Below are 19747 nucleotides of genomic sequence, written 5' to 3'. Positions count from 1 at the left end.
GCCTAAAAGAGAAAAATATCAGTTTTCTTGTAAGTATAATCCATGTGATCTTTTAAATCTCCTTGGGAGAGTTAACAGCAGCGGTACCAACAACAACTTGGGTAACAATATAATTGTTACAGGAAAACAAGACAACCAATAGGAGAGAGAATTGCAAGAAATAAACGATGAAGAAAACATCAGTAAACAGGGCTATTGCTGATCACTATTGGTAAATGAGAATATTTGCTGCTCAGGGTTGAAATGAGGGATCCTTGATGCTCTCTGCATTTGGTTGTTTTCTTGCAGGCGTTTCATTAGCCAAACTAGGTAACATCATCAGCGCTGATGTGAATGTTGTTATCTGATGTGGATGATGTTACCCAGTTTGGATAATGGAATGTCCTCAAGAAAACAACCAAGCTTAGTTGATCGCTGTGTAAGTAGAATTGTAAATAATAAATGAAGTGTCCTTCCAGTCCAGCTTCTTTCCTGTAATTCATGGGCATATCCATGTAGTTTCTTAACAATAATAGAGAAGTACATTGCCTGCTCCTGGGATGATAACGATGATGATGATGATGTTTGTTAATTCCTACTGTGGCTTACAGTCCAAAGATTTCCTGGAGATTTTCTACCCAAATACTAACCAGCATGATCCTGGACTAGGTACTGCCATTGGCTGAAAAATAAACCACCAATTCAATTACACTGATGGTGCTTTATAACCAGGCAACAACTAGCAGTAGCTACAACTCTGAGTCATGATTCTTTCTTCAGAACAGATCCAGGAAACTTTTTCATTAGAAAACAGATTAACTCAAGTAGATGCTTCGCAGAAATGTGCAATGCAAGGTGACATCACTGCCATTGTGTTCAATTTATATGAGCTTAGGGTCTGAATTGTTCCAGAAACTGACAAAGAAAACCCAGAATTCTAAAATGTGATTCATAAATCGAGATCATAATAGAATAATAATAAAAATTCTTTAAAGGCCTTTTTTCAACCAGTGCTCTAAGCAAAACAAAATCTAGTACTGGGACTCATTCTATTACCTTACATTTTATTTTAATGTTGAAAACTATTTAATTATGTTTATGGGAAGGATAATAACAAATAACAGCATTGGTAATACAAGCTCTAATTCAAGTTTGCAAACTTGCTTTGAATTCAGCCCAGCTTTCAAAGAGAATAGAAAAACCTCAACTATTTTTTTTAATGATTGTGCCATTCAAAACTGCTTGTTTAGAAATCTTCCTTCTTAAAGAAGAGAAATATGTAGCTCAGGGAGGAACTGTGGACTCCTTAGTGCTGTCTGACTGTGATTGTTTGCTTGCAGACATTTCATGATTCAACTAGTTAACATCATTAGTGTGAGAGTGTGAGGTTTACTCCCTAATTCTATACAGTGGCATGTCCTGCCAGGAAATTAACACTAGACACACAATTCAGTAGAAAAACAATACCCTCACTAATACTAGTAGGGCAAGCCACTGTATATATACTTGACCCTGAAATACCACCACTTATATTCAGATTAACAGACTTGGAAGGAAGCTTGTAGTCATCTAGTCCAACCCCACCCATCCACCCAAGCAGGAGACCCTACACCATTTCTGACAGATGGCAATCCAGTCTCTTCTTGAAAGCTTCCAGTGATAAAGCAGCCACAACTTCTGAAGGCAAGTTGTTCCATTGGTTGATTGCTCTTTCTGTCAGAAAATTTTTCCTTATTTCCAGGTTGAATATCTCTTTATTCAGTTTTCATCCATTATTCTTGTCTGGCCTTCAGGTTCTTTGGAAAATAGGCTCACCCACTCCTCAAACATTGGAACATTGCTATCATGTCTCCCCTGGTCCTTCTCTTCACTAGACTAGCCATGCCTAAGTTCTGCAACCATTCATTGTAGCCTTCAGTCCTCTAATCATCATTTATAGAGTGATGACCAAACCGGGATGCAGTACTCTAGGTGTGGTCTTACTAAGGCTTTATAGAGTGGTTTGATCTTGATTGTATCCTTCTATTAATGCAACTTCGGATTGCATTGGCTTTTTTGGCTGCCGTCACACACTGTTGGCTCATATTTAATTGGTTGTCCACTAAGACTCCAAGATACCTCTCACAGTTATTGCTATTAAGTCTGGTTTCTCCCAGTCTATATGTGTACTTTTGGTTTTTCTTGCCTAAGTGTAAGACTTTACTTTTCTCTACCCTGAATTTCATTTTGTTAAATAGGGCCTAGTGTTCAAGTCTGTGAATATCCATCTGGATCCTGAGCCTATCATCTAGGGTGCTGGCTATTCCTGCCAGCTTATTATCATCCACAAATTTGGTAAATTCCCCTTCTATTCCCTCATCCCTCATCTTCCCACACCACTTCTGTGTGAAGTGTCAGAAAACAAGGGAGTGCAGAAGTGTTCGTTTATTCGGGGATGCTACACAGGAACAACTGAGAGATGGAAATCCAGTCTGATGAGTACTAGCTACGTGTAGGGAGAAACTAAAACTCTCCTCTCCATAAGGTTCCACCTAATTGAGATCCTCCTAGGATAATTTATTTTGATAACTCGACCTTGCAGGTTTTGTATATTGCTTCGAGCGGAGCATCTTTTGTAACTGGCTCTCACTGTGAAGGTTTCTTAAAAATATCAACCCTTGCTTGACTCTGACAATGAACACTGCCTTGCTCAATGAAAACAGTGTTTGCTACCCACAGGAACACAATTCCTTTTGAATTCAGAATGCATTTACAACAGTGCCACAGTCTGATGGATTTACAACCTTGACCCGCTAGTTAAGTAAGTCCAGCCTAAAGGGCCAGGCAATAAATTCTCACCAAGGCCGACATAAAAGCATAGACCTAAGAAGATCCATGGTTCAATAATTTTTCACATCTATGACAAAAGACAATCCAGTTTGAATGAAGGTTTAGCTCTGTAACTTCTGCTTAAAGAGGCTGGTCTGGCCATGATGAGAGAAAATCCCTGTTTAAATTCTAACACAAGTGAGTTACCAAGAATGTGCCTGAGTTTTAATGTGATGTGTGCCCAAAGTATCAATTCAAATCCATGTGTTTGAGTCTACTTGCTCAGGGAAATTAATTTACCTTCTTTTTGGTACTGACTGCCAAAAATATATTATTTATAGTTGATAGCCAACAGCTCAGAGAAGCAGGGGATGGCAGGTGTTATTTATTGCTCCAGCTAAAAGAGCATCATAAGATGCCCTCATTTATCATGTTGTCTGTTTTCTTCACTGAGCATTCATTGAGTGCTTGTAGACAGGGTCTCTCTAGTGACAGGCTACCACTTTCTGCTTTAAACAAGCTGGATAGGCTAAACAGGGAAAAATAAGCACTAAGAAAATTAAACACCAGAGGAGACAAATAGCTGAAACCTTGTACTTGCTGCGAAGACTCATGAAAAGGAACAGAGGCACCTGGGGATCAAACCAAATGAAATGATAGCACCACTTAACTTGTACCAATTTCTTTTCAAGCAGTGCATATGGGCAATTCAACAGCAGAAAAACTGATAGAGTAGCGAAGAGGACTCTCCCATCTCAATTTTCTATATGAAAAAAACTGCTAAGGAGAAACAGGTTTGAAGGTGGAGGGTGGGAGGAAGGATCACAGGTAGGGGAGAGGTTTAAAGAAACCACTTCTGTGTTTTAAATATGAATTAGGAAGCAATCCAGATTTGACACACTGGTTGGTTGCTAGATTTAGAGATGGGCCGTTGGTCCTACTTGAACGCTTCTTCTCGGGGAGCCGAAGGGAGAATTCAGGATGGGTAGTCTCTAGTCTCATAGCTCTGCAGACCAAGTTGAAAACTGAGGACACACCCCCTGGTAACGGTCCCCAGTTCTGAATGAGATTGAAGGAAATTCATCTGCTCCTCGTCCTCTAACAGATAGCCTATTTGATACTGCGAGAAAAAAACATTTCTTCCCTACTCCAACCAGACAGAATACAGGGTGGGACTGGATTCTCCCTTCGGCTCCCTGAGAAGAAATGTTCAGGTAGGACCAACGCCCCTTCTCCACTGAGCCAAAGGGAGAATCCAGGATGGGACATACCAAAGCTGGCTGACGGCTGTCCTACGGGGGGGAACTGGATTGGCTGGAGGTCCCCACTTCTACATGAACGCCCTGCAGGACTCTTCTTCCAAAGGACGCCTCTGCTGAGGCAAAGGAGTCAATTTTATAATGTCTTATGAATGGGGTCACAGATAACCAAGTCGCAGCTCTACAAAAGTCCAGAACCGAAGCCTGCATTGCCCAGGCTGCAGTGGTTGCTGGACTCCTGGTTGAGTGTGCAGTGATTCTCCTGGGCACAGGAAGAGCCAGTAACTCATAGGCCTTCGCAATACAGGCTCTAAGCCAGCGACCCACGGTAGATGGTGTCATTCTGCAACCCAAAGTTGATGGCTGAAAGGAAACGAACAGGAATTCAGTCCTCCTAAAAGAGGAGATCCTTTTGATGTAAATACGGAGGGCCCTCCTAATGTCCAAGGTGCCCCATTTTCTCTCCAGTGCATGGGTAGGCCCTGGACAGAAGTCAGGCAAAATCAACTCCTGTGAGCGATGGAATAAGGAGTTCACCCTGGACAGAAAGTTAGGGCACAACCGCAGAACCACCCTGTCTGCATGGAAAACGGGTCCTTTCTGATGGATAAGGCCATCAACTCCGAGATACTCCTGGCTGAAATAATGGCCACTAAGAATGACGCCTTGCACGTGAATAGCCCTGGCTGAGGGAGATCCTGTGCAGGGGAATTCTCCAGGGTCTGGGACCGACAGGCCCACCAGATCAGCGAACCATGGACACCTGGGCCAGGAAGGGGCTACCAACAGAACCTCCACCCTCTCTGTCAGTACTTTTCTGATTGTCCCTGGAATCAGGGGAAGGGGGGAAGGGATACAATAGCCCTTGGGGCCACCTGCACCAGAGAGCGTTGACCCCTTCTGCTCCCAGTGCTGGGAACTGTGCAAAGAACCTCGGGAGCTATGAGTTCTCCGGAGATGCAAAGAGATCCAGAATCGGATGACCGAACCGTTCCGTCATCTCCTGGAACAGACTGGGATGCAGTCGCCATTCCAACTTGTCAACTGTGGCCCTGCTCAACCAGTCTGCTTGCACATTGGAAACTCCCAAGATGTTTTCTGCTCGCAGGGACAACAGGTGTCTCTCCGCCCACCTGCACAACTGAGTCGCCTCCTGCATTAGAGGTCTGCAGCAAGTGCCCCCCTGCCAGTTTATGTGGGCCTTGGTGGCCACATTGTCTTTGAGGAGAAGAACCTGTCTCCCCATCACCTCCTGCCTTAGATCCTTGAGAGTTAAGCGGGCAGCCCTGAGCTCTGGCCAATTTATGTTGTGGGCGAGCTCCTCCTGTGATCACCTAACCTGGACTCCCAGGTGGGCCTCCCAACCATACAGACTGGCGTTGGTGGTGATGGTAATCCTCTGGGGCTCCCTGTATAAGCAACCCTGATCCATGGCTCAGGACTGCCACCAATGGAGAGAATGAAGAACTAGCAAGGGGACGCAAACCCTCCTTGGTGAGTCGCCCCTGACTGCCTTCTGGTAGGGGAGCTGGAACCACTGAAGGGTTTGGGCATGGAAGCAGGCCCTGGGATGATCCCGATGCATGATATCATCTTGCCGAGAAGTTGAGACAGCAAGATGATAGGCACCTCTCTGGCAACAGGATCTATGATGTGACGGCCCTTATATTGTCTCAACACTCCTGTGCGAGGAAGACCTGGCCAGTTAAGGTGTCTATGATAACCCCCAAATGCAAGAGACGATTCAATGGTACTAGGTGGCATTTGTCCAGGTTTATCGAGAACCCATGCTCTCGAAGGATCCTGATTGTCAACATCATATCCTCCTCCGCCTGGGGTCTGGAAGAGGATGCTAATAGGATGTCGTCCAAATAGCACTGGATCCTTATAGGTAAGGATCTGAGGTATGCCACTACGGCTGCCAGGAGCTTGGTAAAAGTCCGTGGGGCTGATGACAGGCCTACTTTGATGGGGAAACCTTGCCCCAGCTTCCCCCTGTTTAAAGGAGGGCTTTCTGTAGCAGGGTGGAGACCTGTAATCAAAACGCCTCCCCTGGGAGGGCAGGATCTTTCGCTTGTCCCTGGTTTCCATCAAAAATGGGATCCAGGGCCTTCCCAAAAAGCCTCTCTCCCTTGAAGGGAGCAAACGCCAGTTTCCATTTGTTTCTGGTGTCTATCTGCCAATTTCTTAGCCAGATGAGCCTGTGCTGTTACAGATGAGGCCATGGCTCTGGAAGAAATTTTGGCTGACTTTTAGCTGTCAATTGAGCTGTGGCTATTATCTTATTTAAGTCCTTATGCACCCTGAGGTTCTCAGGTGGGATTCTACCCTGCAGCTGGCGCAGCCATCCATTAAATAAGGTAGACACAGACCCACTGGGGCAAGCGTACTCCCCAGGGGACTCCCACTGCTTTTTAATCACATTCATAAACGTCTGGGGCACAGGTACAGCATCCACCACAGATGCTTTCTCTGCTTCCCCTCTGTGGAAAGATCCCGGGTGACCTTGTCCCTTTTTTAAGATGAGCCGTGCTCTTAGCCTTAACCAGCGGAGTCTTGAAGAGAGCCAGCTGGAAAAGGTCCTTAAGGAAGGGGGGACCTGCTACCTCCGACTCCCCATCTGAAAAATCCTCTCTGGAAGGAGGTCCCTCTCGGAAACATAAGACTGGCTTCTTTCCAAAGGGGATGCAGAACGATTTCTGAAGTAAATCGGCTCTTCTGCAGAAGCCTGCCCCTGAGGAACGCCTCTGTTGGTGTCCAAACCAGGCAGCTGGTTGACTTAAGCCTGAAATTCTTGTCTAATTGTTTGAGAGATCCAGGGTCTCATGAAGGATGGCATCTCTTGCCTGTGCGTCTCCTCAGGCCGCAACCCAGCCACCGTAGGGGTAAAGGTGGCTTTTTTTTTCAGGCGCAGGTCTGGTTCTGCTGAAGGCTTGGCTTCCAGGTGCACCAATCAAAAATCCTTGTGGTGGCTCAGAATTATTATGAGTGGCTTTTGCTTTGATTTGGAGGTTTCCCTGCAAATCTTGAGCACTTGAGCCACCAGGAGATCAGGCAGTCAAATATTGTCTATCTGCCAATTGGTCTTGCTGCCTGCCATCTTGTGGAAGCAGATGGCCCTGTTTTCAGCCATCTTGGAGTCTCTCACCGCCTTATCTAGGGGTTTTTGTTTTTGCATGGCCTGCCTATCTTCAGCCCTAGAGGGTCTTTTAGGGGCGAGGGTCCTAGCTCTGATCCTAGTTGCTGCCTCCAGCCCAGCAGACCTGGACTTAGTTGATCCCCTTGCAGCTCTCTCCCTACTCTGCTGAGGAGCTGATAATTCTTGGCCAGCTCCCCTGGCGGCCATTCTGAGCCCGCCAAAAATAATTGTCACTGACAGTGAGAGAGAAAAGGAAAAAAGGGGCAAAAGAAAAAGAAAAAGAAAATTTATTTGATCTAAAGCTGTCTCCTTTGGTCACAGCAGCTGTCCACCACTTCAGGAGGCTAGTACGAGCCAGAAGTGCTGAGCTCAGCACAGCCCTGCAATTTAAGGCAAGAGTCAAAGCAAAAAGGGAAAAAAATGGCTGACTCTTTAAACTTACTATAAGCCCTGGACAGATCAGAGGTTTGCAAGCCAGTGCTGGCTGCACTGCAATCAATTTGGCAGTCTCAAGCATCTGACAGCTGCCATGGGGCTCTGGTGACTGGACAGGGGGTCAGGATTCAATCCAGATGGCAAGTACCACCCCCCAAGGGACAATCCTGAAGACAAATTGCAGAATTGTCCCAAAACATCTGAAATGGCTGCCGACGCCAAAAAGGGGCAGAAGCGCCTCACGGTTTTCGTGGCTAGCACAGATCAATAACGGACCCGGAGAAAGTGAGTTGAATAAGACACTGACTCCCGTCTCCCCCCCAGCCCGGGCCACATGGGCTCCCAGGGGCATCTCCAACCAAATTTACAATCACAATTCCAAAAACCATTCCACCAGCACAATTTGTTTGTTTTTTTAAAAAAGACAGTCAAAAAAATAAAAATGCTAACAGTAAGCTGGCTAGCTGTCAAACCTGCTCTAAGCCTCTCGAAGAGAAAAAAACTCAATCCAGGGGATGATTCTTCTACAGTCTTAACTATTCAGAGCCCTTAAAGGGTTCTTTAAACACCCTGAGACCGAGTGAAGAACTGGGGACCACGGGGTGTGTCCTCAGTTTTCAACTCGGTCTGCAGAGCTAGGAGACTAGAGACTACCCATCCTGGATTCTCCCTTCGGCTCAGTGGAGAATCAGTACTTTTCAATCTGTTTTGGACTCTTTGAAGTTACAGGCTCCAATATTGTTTTAGGTTATCTATTCCCTATGTCAAATAGAAACAAACTCAGTTGGATGTAATTAGTAAATATGTGTATGCCTTTTAAAATGTAAAGAACAATTATAGGCATTAACTCCCTTCCCCACTTTAATCCTACTTTGGATGAACCTTCCAGAGATGCTATTTGCCTTGGAAGAACATTCTCCCTTTGAAAAAAATGGAAAACTTTTTATTCCAAAGTAAATGGGAGATAAGAAAATTGGATTCTAAATCAGGATAGTTAAAATTCCATTATTTCTCTCTATCTCTGTTACACTTCAGATGAAAAATAAATAAATACATTCCTGAGATTATCTAAGATTTGATTGGCAGTTGTATGAAATGGCTCTCAACTGGAGTCTTTGACCAACAATATAAAAGTACCCAGCTGTCATTCTTATTTATCTAGGGCATTCCAATGCTATCTTCAGTAAACTCCAGTTTACTCCTGAATATGTGTCCATAGGGTTGCTAGATTCATACATTAAGGAGATTTTGGCTGTTCATAGTGCAATACAGCAGCTAGGGTCCATTTCTATTCCCAAAGCCCAGCCTCCCCAGATTTCAAAGGGTCATACTCCTAACTACAACATTTATTTGCATAGTAGCATTCAAGTTAAACATCCAATGGCAAAGGTGGGACCAAGCAAATCTGCTGTGATTGCTGATTATTACTTTTGTAATTACAACACAGTGATTTATTTTCGGTAGCTATAAGAATGATCAATTGGAGCAAGCCTTTTGTCCCTTCTAGGAAGCAGGATGAGTGAATTCATTTGGACTTTAATGTTCTGAGAATCTACAGATTGACTGTGATCCTTTTTTTGACTGCCAGTTGAGAAAGGGACTGTCCTTTGAAGAATACATGAAATTTATTTTTAATCCTCTGGCAGAGACTAGCACAACTTAAACAAAAAGTCATCTGAACAAAAAGCCAAAAGCTTTTGCACGACTGCAGTCAAAGAAAACCTGACCATTCCTTTTGGACATGGCCTAAACATTGTTCCATAACAGCAATATTCTTTCACATCTTTTGAATGTACTCACCCAAATTACTTAGATAAAAAAATGACCAAAGTTTGAGACATTGCTAAACCCACTGATCCAGACATCTATCAAAAATGTTCTCCCTAAGAATAAGGAATGATTATATGTGTATTTAAAGTGTATATATGAAAATTATGTAATATTACTATTGGATTTAGAGATGTAATGACAATGATTGATGTTAGGGAAACTGTACCACGTTCAACGTTTTTATTGTAAGAATTGTTTGTCTTGTGTTTGTTTATTTGTTTAATAAAGAAATTTTTTTAAAAAATGTTCTCCCTCTACCCTATTCATGATAAGGAGAGCAATTGGCAGGAGTTTCTTTCCACCAGCTGGTGGTGTTGGGAAGGCAAATGAAACCAGAGGAAACTGCCAATCACTTTTCCTTAATACATTAAAACTATAAAGACAACACCATTCCTGCTTCATTACTTAGGCAAAACAGGGGAAAGTATCCTGGCTACATTTCTTCACCTTAAAGGATCAGAAGAAAACATTTTAATATAGCCACAAGGAAAAGCTTTGTAGCTCATTCATATTTAAGAAATCACACCCTTCCATTATGGACCAGAAGAAAATATTATGCCTGGCAAGGCTAAGAAAAATAGAAGCCAGAGAAAACATTATATAAGATTGATAGACAAGATTTAAAAAATGAAGAAATGCCCTTAAAAGTTATTACTGAATACTGAATTACTGAAGCCATGTTAGGTTATCAGGATTCAAACCAACCTCAATGACACCTAATGAGGTTTTTGATCACATTTTATTGTGAAATACTATGGTTCTTGCTCTTTTTAATCAAGGGCTTCATTGTTGTCATTCAACATATTAGTTAACTAGCGTAAATTCTTACAACTGTTAAGATCAACTAACGACAGCTTACAGTATATGACTGTCCAGACTAAACAGCATTCCCAATACTCAGAAAAAAAAATGTTGCAGTAAAAAAAGACAAGCTATGTGTAAATGTATTAGAAACAAATGAAGCATGATTTTTGAAACACGTGATTCTTTAACTTTTGCCTTCTCATTTCAGCTGTCAGTTTGAATGCAATACCTTTGCTGAAATTCAGTGAAATCTGTTTCATTTTCATTCCACACACACACACATCAGATCTAAGAGGTTTTGCTACATCTAATTTATCAACACTCTGCCAGCTAGAAACTGAAGCTGAATCATATAATAATTGAAACAGGAAACTGGGGCTATAACAAAGTTATGTTCTATAAATGTCTATAGTTCATTCTTTCTGTTTCAAGGCCCCTAGCCTAGAACCAAATAACACTTCCTTAAAGGGGAATGAGTGGTCTAATATGTATTATTAGTGTTCTTATCAGCCCAGACATCTAGCAAGTTCTTGAAAGAAAATACAGTGTGAGGCTGATTTCAAAGCTTGCTTTGTCCTAAAGCCTGGTGAATATAGGATAAGGATTTAAATTTGAATAATGAAGAACTTTCTAAGGATTGATCTACACATCAAGTTTTCCATTAATTCCTGAAGCTGGGAGAAACCATGTTGGCATAAGGGGCATGCATAAGCGCAAAATTGTGCCTACCATCCCCGTCCTATTGTTCCCAATTATTTGTTCCTATTTCTTGTACTTAAACTTATGTTTATTCTTGTTTCTGTTATATTGTAAGCATTTAACAAAATAAATAAATTAAATAAAATAAATAAATAAACCATGCTATTCCTATAATATGCTCTTAATGGCCATTTGGAATGTCTAATTGTTGTCTGTATACCTCTGCCTAACCCTTTAAGACTGTGACCAACAGTGAGACTCAAATGTTGTCAATCAAAGGAAAAGCCTCCACCAATTGCAAGAATAGATTGTGTGCTTAAGTGGTCCTTGTAGGGTCTGGTGTTCCAGCCAACCAATTTTCTTCTATTTCTTTTTTTCCCAGCAAAGAACAATTGATCTAATATACACTATGTGCTAACAAAGATTTTGTTCTTCAGATAAGCCATTTCATGGGTTTCTTGGATCTGGAGTTCAATAAAAGAGGTTTTGATGTATGAGAGAGAAGTTTTCAATTGTGGAATATTTAGGGGTAGATACACATAGTTTCTATCCTCAGCTGAAAATGCAAATGGAGATCAAGAGTGGAAAAAATGTGACTGAAATTAAAGAGGGCCAAACTAATGCCAAAAGTTACAGTGAATAGTCTTTGAATTGACAATGGAGATACTGAAGTGGTAGACAGCTTCTCTCTTTTAAAGTTGACTATTGATAGCACAGAAGCAGTAGTCAAGAAATACATTGCCAACCAGCATTTGGTAGAGCAGCAATGAAAACTTTGGAAAAGATATCCATATGGCAGGATTTGTCTATATCTGCAAAGATCAGAATTGTGCAAACAGTGGTTTTCCCTGTGACATTCTCTAGAGGTGACTATGAAGCATCTGAAACAAGGTTGTTGGGTCCAATAATAAAAGGTGGACAGTTTGCCAGAGAAGGAAAGAAGCCCAAGATAACACTTCATGCTGGACTTTCTGAAACATTCAATAGAACTATTTTTTTTTCTTTTCTCAATTTTAAATTTTAAAAAATTCACAAGATCCAGTACTTGAAAATATTAAAACAGTTAATGTCTTTAAGATTATTTTATTAATTTCAGTTTTAAACATTTCTATGTTACTTTGAAGCCTGGAGTCCTCTCCAAGGGACTAAATATGCCAAATATTATCCTTCTTGCATAGAATATCCAGTATTAATCATAAATAGATTTAACAGTATTGATAACAATCAGGATAATCATTGGTTCTATTGCATTATGAATAAGTTCAATATCATTATAAGTCACTGTGACCATATATTAGTTCATAAAAATTACTCAATCAGTAATGAAGCTTGTTAGTTTACCAACATCAGCATAGAAAACCAGCAAGCTGAACTTAGATTCTAATTAAGCCTTCTGCTGAAATATGTGAATTTTTGCTAAATTTCAATACTGGACCATTTCTTTGCCAAATCCAGGCCTTATTTTGCAACATTAATCTGTCCAAAAAGATTCCTTGCTAGATTCAGCACCATTGAAGAAAACATTACAATTCCTTCTTTTGAACAACAAGAAGAACAAATCAAATATGCAGCATTTTGCACCCTGAGGTTAGCAATAATTTAATAATAGAAGTGGATGAAAGTGGTTGGGGAGGGGGCTCTATTATCAAGGTCCTGTTTAAAGTATTAGTTTGAACCACAGGTAGCTTTGGAAAGACTCTCTTGTTGCTCTCAGAGCCTGCTCAAAAAACTGGGTTATTTTAACAAAAAAAAAAGAGAAAACCGATAAACACTGAAGAACAGCAGGAATGAATAATAGTCATGTAGTTAGAAAAAAAGAAACAAAACTATGCTTTACAGAGAAGCCAAGGCAACATAATCCCAGAAAAATAACATCAATAATCCAAATAAATAAATAAATAAAGCTGCAGTACTCTGATAGGTAGATGCTTATAAGGAATGTGTGTTACTTACCACAAGTTCACAAGGAAAGGGTGTTCCAGTTCCTGCATGATCTGTAACTCTTTGAAGACATTTCGCACTTCATTCCGTTCCACACATTTTTGTTTATTCATATACTTCATTGCATACATTTTCTTGGTATCTTTCTTCTGAACAATGCATACCTAAAGGAATAAGGCAAAGTATCATGTTCCGTAAAATGGAAAGTGTAGAACGAATAAAACAGAAATTGCAGATCCGTCCCCAGTAAAAGTGCCACAACTTTATTTCCCTAGTTTTTATTCTTAGGTGTAAGACATATATGATTGCCTCTGAAGACCATCTGTGGAGCAATTAGTAGGCTTTCTTATGCAGCTGGTTGGCCATAGTGAGAACTAGAAAACTGGACTAGATTGGCCAGGGGTTCAATCCACAGGGCACTGCTGAATTTATTATTTATTAATCAAATATGAAGAGCCATCTCACCAGTTCCCCTGAGAGTACATAACAATCAAATAAAAAAAAACACAAATATAAAAATGACATATATAACATGTCTACATTAAGAAATGAATAGTATAAAAAGAAATATACAAACCCCTAGGCAAAGAGAAGATAATAATAGTCACCTCGACAAAGGAGCCATCTAAGCACACCTCCAGTTCCCCAGGATGGATAACACAGCCCAGGTTTAAGGGCCTTTTGGGATGGAGCTAATCTCATTGTGGGAAAATTATGTTTTCCTACATTAATATTTCCACCATGACTGCTAAATTGCCAACACCGAAGCTTGTACTTTGCATGATGCATAGGAATAAGGTGAAAATATTCCATTGTTTAAAAGATGTCCTTCTAATTGATCCCCAGTTGAATTATCCCAGGAGAAGTCAGAGCCTATCTCTTAGGCTTCACCATTGTCCAACTGCTTGTCTTTGAGATAGCATACAGTACTTTTTAGTATTCAGGGAAAGATCTCTATCATTTTTCACTAGTCAATTCTGATATGAAATGGAGAACAAATGAAAATACAAGACTATAGACAATCTCTCCCCAATTACATCTACTCAGCCCACCAGAAAGTTGGACACCTTGCAAGCCCCAACTATCAAGGAAGTAAATCTGGTGGAACCTAGATAAAGGGTCTTGTCTGTAGTGGCCCCCTTCTTCTGGAACATCATTCCCCCAGAGGTATGTCTGGTTCCATCTTGTTTTTCTGCAAGACTTTGAAGACATGGTTTTGTCAATGGGCTTAGGGATCCCATTTAGAGTCCATCAAATGTTTGTCTGATTCTCTTGTTGCTACTAGAGAGTGGGGTTGGGGGGTGGGGAAGTTGAGTTGTGAATTAGTAATTGTGATTTTTAATGTTTTGACTATATAAATGTGTTAAAATAAATAAACAAGTTGTGCTCCAGTAAAACTAGAGAGAAGGGCTGGATAATGTTTTATGTTAGATGAGGCAACAATCCTTGGCTCCATGGCTTGCAAGCCAGAATAAGGTTCCCTTTTTCCACAGAGGAGATTAAACTGCTGGATTTCTGATACCTTTAGCAACAGACACAATTATATTCATCCTCTTTCTTTGTTTTGCAGCCTGGGACTATGTAGGAGATATGATAAGGGATCCATTTTGTGATGGAATCCACAGGAGGTCACATTACTGACTTAGATGTGTCCTGCAGATAGTATCTGATACATTCTCTCAAAACAATACAAGCCAAGAGATTCATGAATGCTCACATCGATGGGTACAGTGGCTACAAAGAGACTTAAAATGGAAATATTATTTTCATATAAATTCTCTACAAAAACAACATGATGGGAATCGGAAGAGGAAAATGAAGCAGAATGCAGCATGTCCAAATTTGCTCTACTAGAAGGTTTGCATTTACCAGAATTACACACACAGAGGCACACAGACACACACACACACAGAAATATATTCAGAAGCATGAGATTATCGATATGAATAATTTGATATCTTGTAATATTATCTGACGATCTTAGGTATACAAAGAACAAGGCTCCAGTTGCAAGTCCTTTAGAAAATAAGATTTCGAATGTAACTCTGGACAATATTTTATGCTTATTTGATAAGAAGAAACTATTTCTTTAGGTAGTTAACAGAGTATATAGTTTGCAAAACATACCTTTCCAAAGCTGCCTTTTCCAATGGCTCTGAGAATTTCAAAATGATCAAAGGTAACTGTAGAAAGGAATAAAATATAAATAATAAATAAAAGCTCAGCAATTTAACATTAAAATCAATAACGTTCACATTATTATTTCAGAGATCCATTTATGGATCATCATGGCTAAAACTTAGCTATTTACTCCCATAATTTATTGGAAACAATATTATTATCCTATGTTATTTTATAACGATAGCTCTATCATGAAGTAAATGCTCACTTAATCTTTTCTCATTAATAGTTAAATAGCTAAGTTATGGGTGTATAAATTATGAAAATGTTTCTTATATTTCCTTATATTTTTCATCCACCTCAAAAAAGGATGAGATATAAATCAGATTTTTTTCTCTCTGAAACCCAGCTTGATCAGCTGAAAGGATGCAAACCAGAGGTGGTATTCAGCAGGTTCTGACCAGTTCTGGAGAACCGGTAGCAGAAATTTTCAGTAGTTCGGAGAACCAGCAAATGCCACCTCTGACTGGAGTTTTTACAGTATCCTTCCCCTGCCACATCTACCAAGCCATGCCACAGAACCAGTAGTAAAAAAAAATTGAATCCCACCACTGATGCAAACTATGAAGTGATGCTAACTTTGAAGGGCTAGCAATGTGGTCAGTTGCAATAAGTCCTGGGCTGCAGCAATCTTTATCACCAATAAATGGCAGCGAATTATTAAATGTTTTCTGGATCTTTTTGCTACTTTCTAGTGATACGCCTGCATTTTTAGAGGCAAGCTGTGGTAGATCGACTGGGAAAATAGTCATTGTCTTTACTATTTATTATTTTGAATTGAAGCTTTGAACAAAATGTAGCACCTGGGATTTCATCTGCTCAATCTGCCAGAATTAAGCAATTTGGAAAAAAGTTTTACTTGCAATTAAACTCAGGAGCCAGTTTGTTGTAGTGGTTTAAGGTACTAGGCTAGAAATGAAGAGGGAGGTCATGAGTTCTAGTCCCAACTTAGACCCAAAGCCAGCTGGGTGACCTTGGGCTAGTCATTCACTTTCAGATGTAATAAACAGGCTGTGGAAAAGCATTCCTGAAATTCTGCCATTTGTGATGGTCAGGGATTAGTCCAGAAGTCAATATTTGAAAGCACCAAAGAAAAAGAAGAAGGAGCAGCTCAGAGGGTATGTTTGGTTATTTTGTTTTGTTTTGGAAATGCACTGAGCTTTTAAACTATTCCAGGCCTTTTGATCAGAGGGAAATCTGGAAGGAAGGAAGGAAGGAAGGAAGGAAGGAAGGAAGGAAGGAAGGAAGGAAGGAAGGAAGGAAGGAAGGAAGGAAAAGAAAGAAAGAGAGAGAGAGAGAGAAAGAAAGAAAGAAAGAAAGAAAGAAAGAAAGAAAGAAAGAAAGAAAGAAAGAAAGAAAGAAAGAAAGAAAGAAAGAAAGAAAGAAAAGGAAGGGAGAGAGGAGGGAGGGAGGAAAAGAAAGGAAGGAAGGAAAGAAGAAAGGAAGGATAGAAAAAAAGGAAAAGGAAAGGAAAAAGAAAGAAAGAGCATGAGTCCAGCCCACTCATCATACTTGGCATATGCTAAACAGCATTTAAATTTCAGGGTGATTAAAAAGACTAAATCAACATATTGGCCTTAATTAACGTGACCTCAGCGCTGTCAGGCTTTGCCCAAGCGACAGTCTGAAATTGCAGCATTTCACATCTCATCCATCCCATCAATTAAAAAGCTGGGTAAACCATTCATCTAACCTGCTTATTGCTTTGTATAGCAACAGGAGAAATTGTGAAGAGGTCTGTAAACAGCTCCCAAAAAGACAGTGAATTAAGGGTAAAAGTTACACTGAATGTGGCATAATAATGCCAACTGTGCAATGCAGTTTAAAGTCTTTATCAGATGATAAACAAGATGACTGCACAGGAATTGTACAAAGTCAATTACGATTTGTACAGCGCAATCTTCCCAGAATTGTGAACTGCCATGCTGGTTGACTATTCTGGAAATTGTAGTCACACCACATGTGGGTGGATAAAATCACCTGTGTGTTGGGTAAAACTGGGAAATAGATTTTGAGAAGCAAGCTGTAAATCATAAGAGAATCATAAGTTGGCTAACGCACTGGTGCCTCACAACCATTCCACACTTCAAACAAAAATCTACTTAACAATATGGAGGAAAAAAACAACCCTCAGTTTCTTTCTCTGTTGTCTCAATAACCTGGAATATGGCTCAATGCCTTGAACTCAGCCAATAACCAGGATTCCGGCACAGAGAAGAAGGCAGATCCTTCACCCTCAAGGAATTGGAAACTATAAATCAAGGGAATAGCCTGTCAGAATAGCTATCCTTTGAAATACTGGTCTTTACTTCCTCCACTGCCACTTTCTTGGAATACACATAAAATGGGGAAATGATTGCCAAAATACTACCAGTGATAACTTCAGAGAAAATGGTTGCTGGGACTTAGCCAAGGTCTTATAATTCATGCCCACCCTAATGCTCCAGTCCCCACCTGGGTTAGCACAGATAACTAATAGCTAAGCCCCTCAGATTTGTCCGGCCAAATTGTTTTCTTTCCACAAAAGATGTGGAGACAGCCACTACCAGTTGTAGCTCTCATTTAACAATGGGAACAGTGAGATTGAAATTATTTTCCATGTTCACTCATCTCTGTGCTGGCCTAGTCATTATAAGTTTCCATTTCTCTGTTACTCACAAAGATTGCATCAAAAGGAGCAACATTTGCAATACAAACAAGTACTCCCACCCTTGTGTACTATCAAAATCAGAAAAGCAGAACTAAGAAAGAGCAGGACTAAGCCTCCGCATTTGCTAGCAAAAAATTAAACATAATCTTAAAAGTATTTGCTGTCATGCTATAAACACAAAAATCATCCTATGTATAGGATATTCAAAGTATCTTCTTTCAATTATTTTTAAAACTTTCCAGTCTTTCACTCTTGAGATTTTCTGGTAATATCCCATTGAAGAACTAACCACAACTGAGCCTGGTTAGCTTTTCCAAGTTATAACCAAAAAATCTGGGGATTGAAGTAATATCTAGGCTGTATCACTGCAGCTATTTTAAATTTTAAAAAATGGAAAAAAGTGTTTTAAAAATTCTCTGTATATTACGGAGAAATGTCCGAACCCTTCTTCTTTTGAGCTTTTCTATGTGAAGGGATCTTTTTTTATATGAAAAAATGTTCTGTTGCAATATAATATAGTATAGCTCAAATTCTTCATTGTGAACAGTTTCAATGGATCTAGAGAAAGAATAGTGTCAATTATGTATTAATAATTGGAAAATTTCATCATACTACAGAATCTGAAATAAAATCAAGTACAAAGAACTTATATTCGTATTATATTATCAACTCTTAACAAATTCCATTAAGAAAAGACCTAGGTGAAAGAGAACCTTGCTTAATCCCAGCAAATTAGGGATTGAACTAGTATGTTGCAGCAAACAACTTTTGTTTTTAAACTTTCCATAATCAGCAGCTGTGCCTTCTCTGAGTAGATACTGTGGAAAAATAATGCCATCATTGTTTTCCTACCTGTACACTAAATCTCTAGAGATAACTGTTTAAAGGAAAACAATTGTCCTTTTCAAGAGTTGTGGCACTGTATATTCAGGAATATGTTCTAGATAAATAACTTATCCAAACTATACACTGTGTAGGAAGAAAGACACAAATTCCTTGGTAAATAGCAATGCTCTTCTACATTAGGAGTGTTGCGGGGGGGAATGCATGTGTAGCATTCTACCACACTAGACAGAAGTCCTCAGGGGCAGTCCAACATATATAAAGATAGTTTGTAAGATGCAAGCAGGAACAGTGTACACTGACTGGCACAACTGACAGGCAGGAATTGGCCAATCAATCAGACGCTGTGATAGTAGACAAGGACCAGAAGATAGATGGTAATAGATGTAGCAGTACCAACATCAGAAAGTATTAGAAAATGGAGAAGTACCAGGGCCTGAAGGAGGAACTAGAGAAACTAAAGGCCAAAGTGGTAGGAGTATTCAGGGCTATAATTCCTAAGCTGGGAGAGTGGCTCCAATAGATCCTAGGAAGAACCTCAGAGCAATCTTTCCAGAAGAGTACAGTGCCAGGAGCAGCTAAAGACACTGGCAGAACCCTCAAACTCCCAAACCTCTAGTACAGGACCTGAGATTGAGGAAGATACCAACCACCCATGGGGTGAGAAGGGAATTTACATAAAAAAATAAAATGTTGAAATCCAGGTATTTCTACGAGGAGATTGATCAAGAGATTTGCTAACGCTTTAAATATTTTTGAAAAGCAGGCGTATTTTGGAATTTCATGAATAATATGGCTACTAGGTAGAAAGTAGTTGCTTTTCCTAGTATAGTCATGGTAGCGCTGTCAGCCACACAGCAAAAGAGTCAAATGGATAATGGACTCTGGAAGGGCACAGATACACCATAACTTTATGCTCCATGTTGGGAATTCTGCTTGTTCAGAAAAAAGTCATTAGGAATGTAAATAGGTTTTTCTGGCCAATTTCATTTTGACATTTTCATGTACAGAGGAATAAAGCGATCTGCACAAGCTTCATTGTACAACCATCCTAAATATTTCTTTGTACATGAAATTTGTACTTTGGAAAATATTTTACTTAGGTTTACTTTATAGACTCAACCCATTACTACAATAAATAAATTCCATGCCAGCTGTGGGGTATTTGGTCTTTGTGAA

The 19747-nt window shown here is 40.1% G+C and overlaps 1 protein-coding gene across 1 annotated transcript in view; it reads right to left on the bottom strand.

Moving 5' to 3' along the window:
* STK32A (serine/threonine kinase 32A) overlaps positions 1-19747 on the bottom strand; it is an 82240-nt gene that overhangs the window by 43541 nt on the left and 18952 nt on the right. Inside the window, exons 3-4 of the mRNA XM_026696111.2 lie at positions 15022-15077; positions 12907-13058 (exon numbers count right to left, since the gene is read on the bottom strand). Coding sequence (XP_026551896.1) covers positions 12907-13058; positions 15022-15077 — 208 coding nt within the window. The remainder of the gene's footprint in view (positions 1-12906; positions 13059-15021; positions 15078-19747) is intronic.

The sequence above is a fragment of the Pseudonaja textilis genome, chromosome 2 (assembly GCF_049901715.1).
Source record: "Pseudonaja textilis isolate UNSWEBS1 chromosome 2, rPseTex1.2, whole genome shotgun sequence".
Lineage (NCBI taxonomy): Eukaryota > Metazoa > Chordata > Lepidosauria > Squamata > Elapidae > Pseudonaja > Pseudonaja textilis.
Note: the sequence above shows the minus strand (reverse complement) of the source record. Positions and strands in the feature narration are given on the sequence as shown.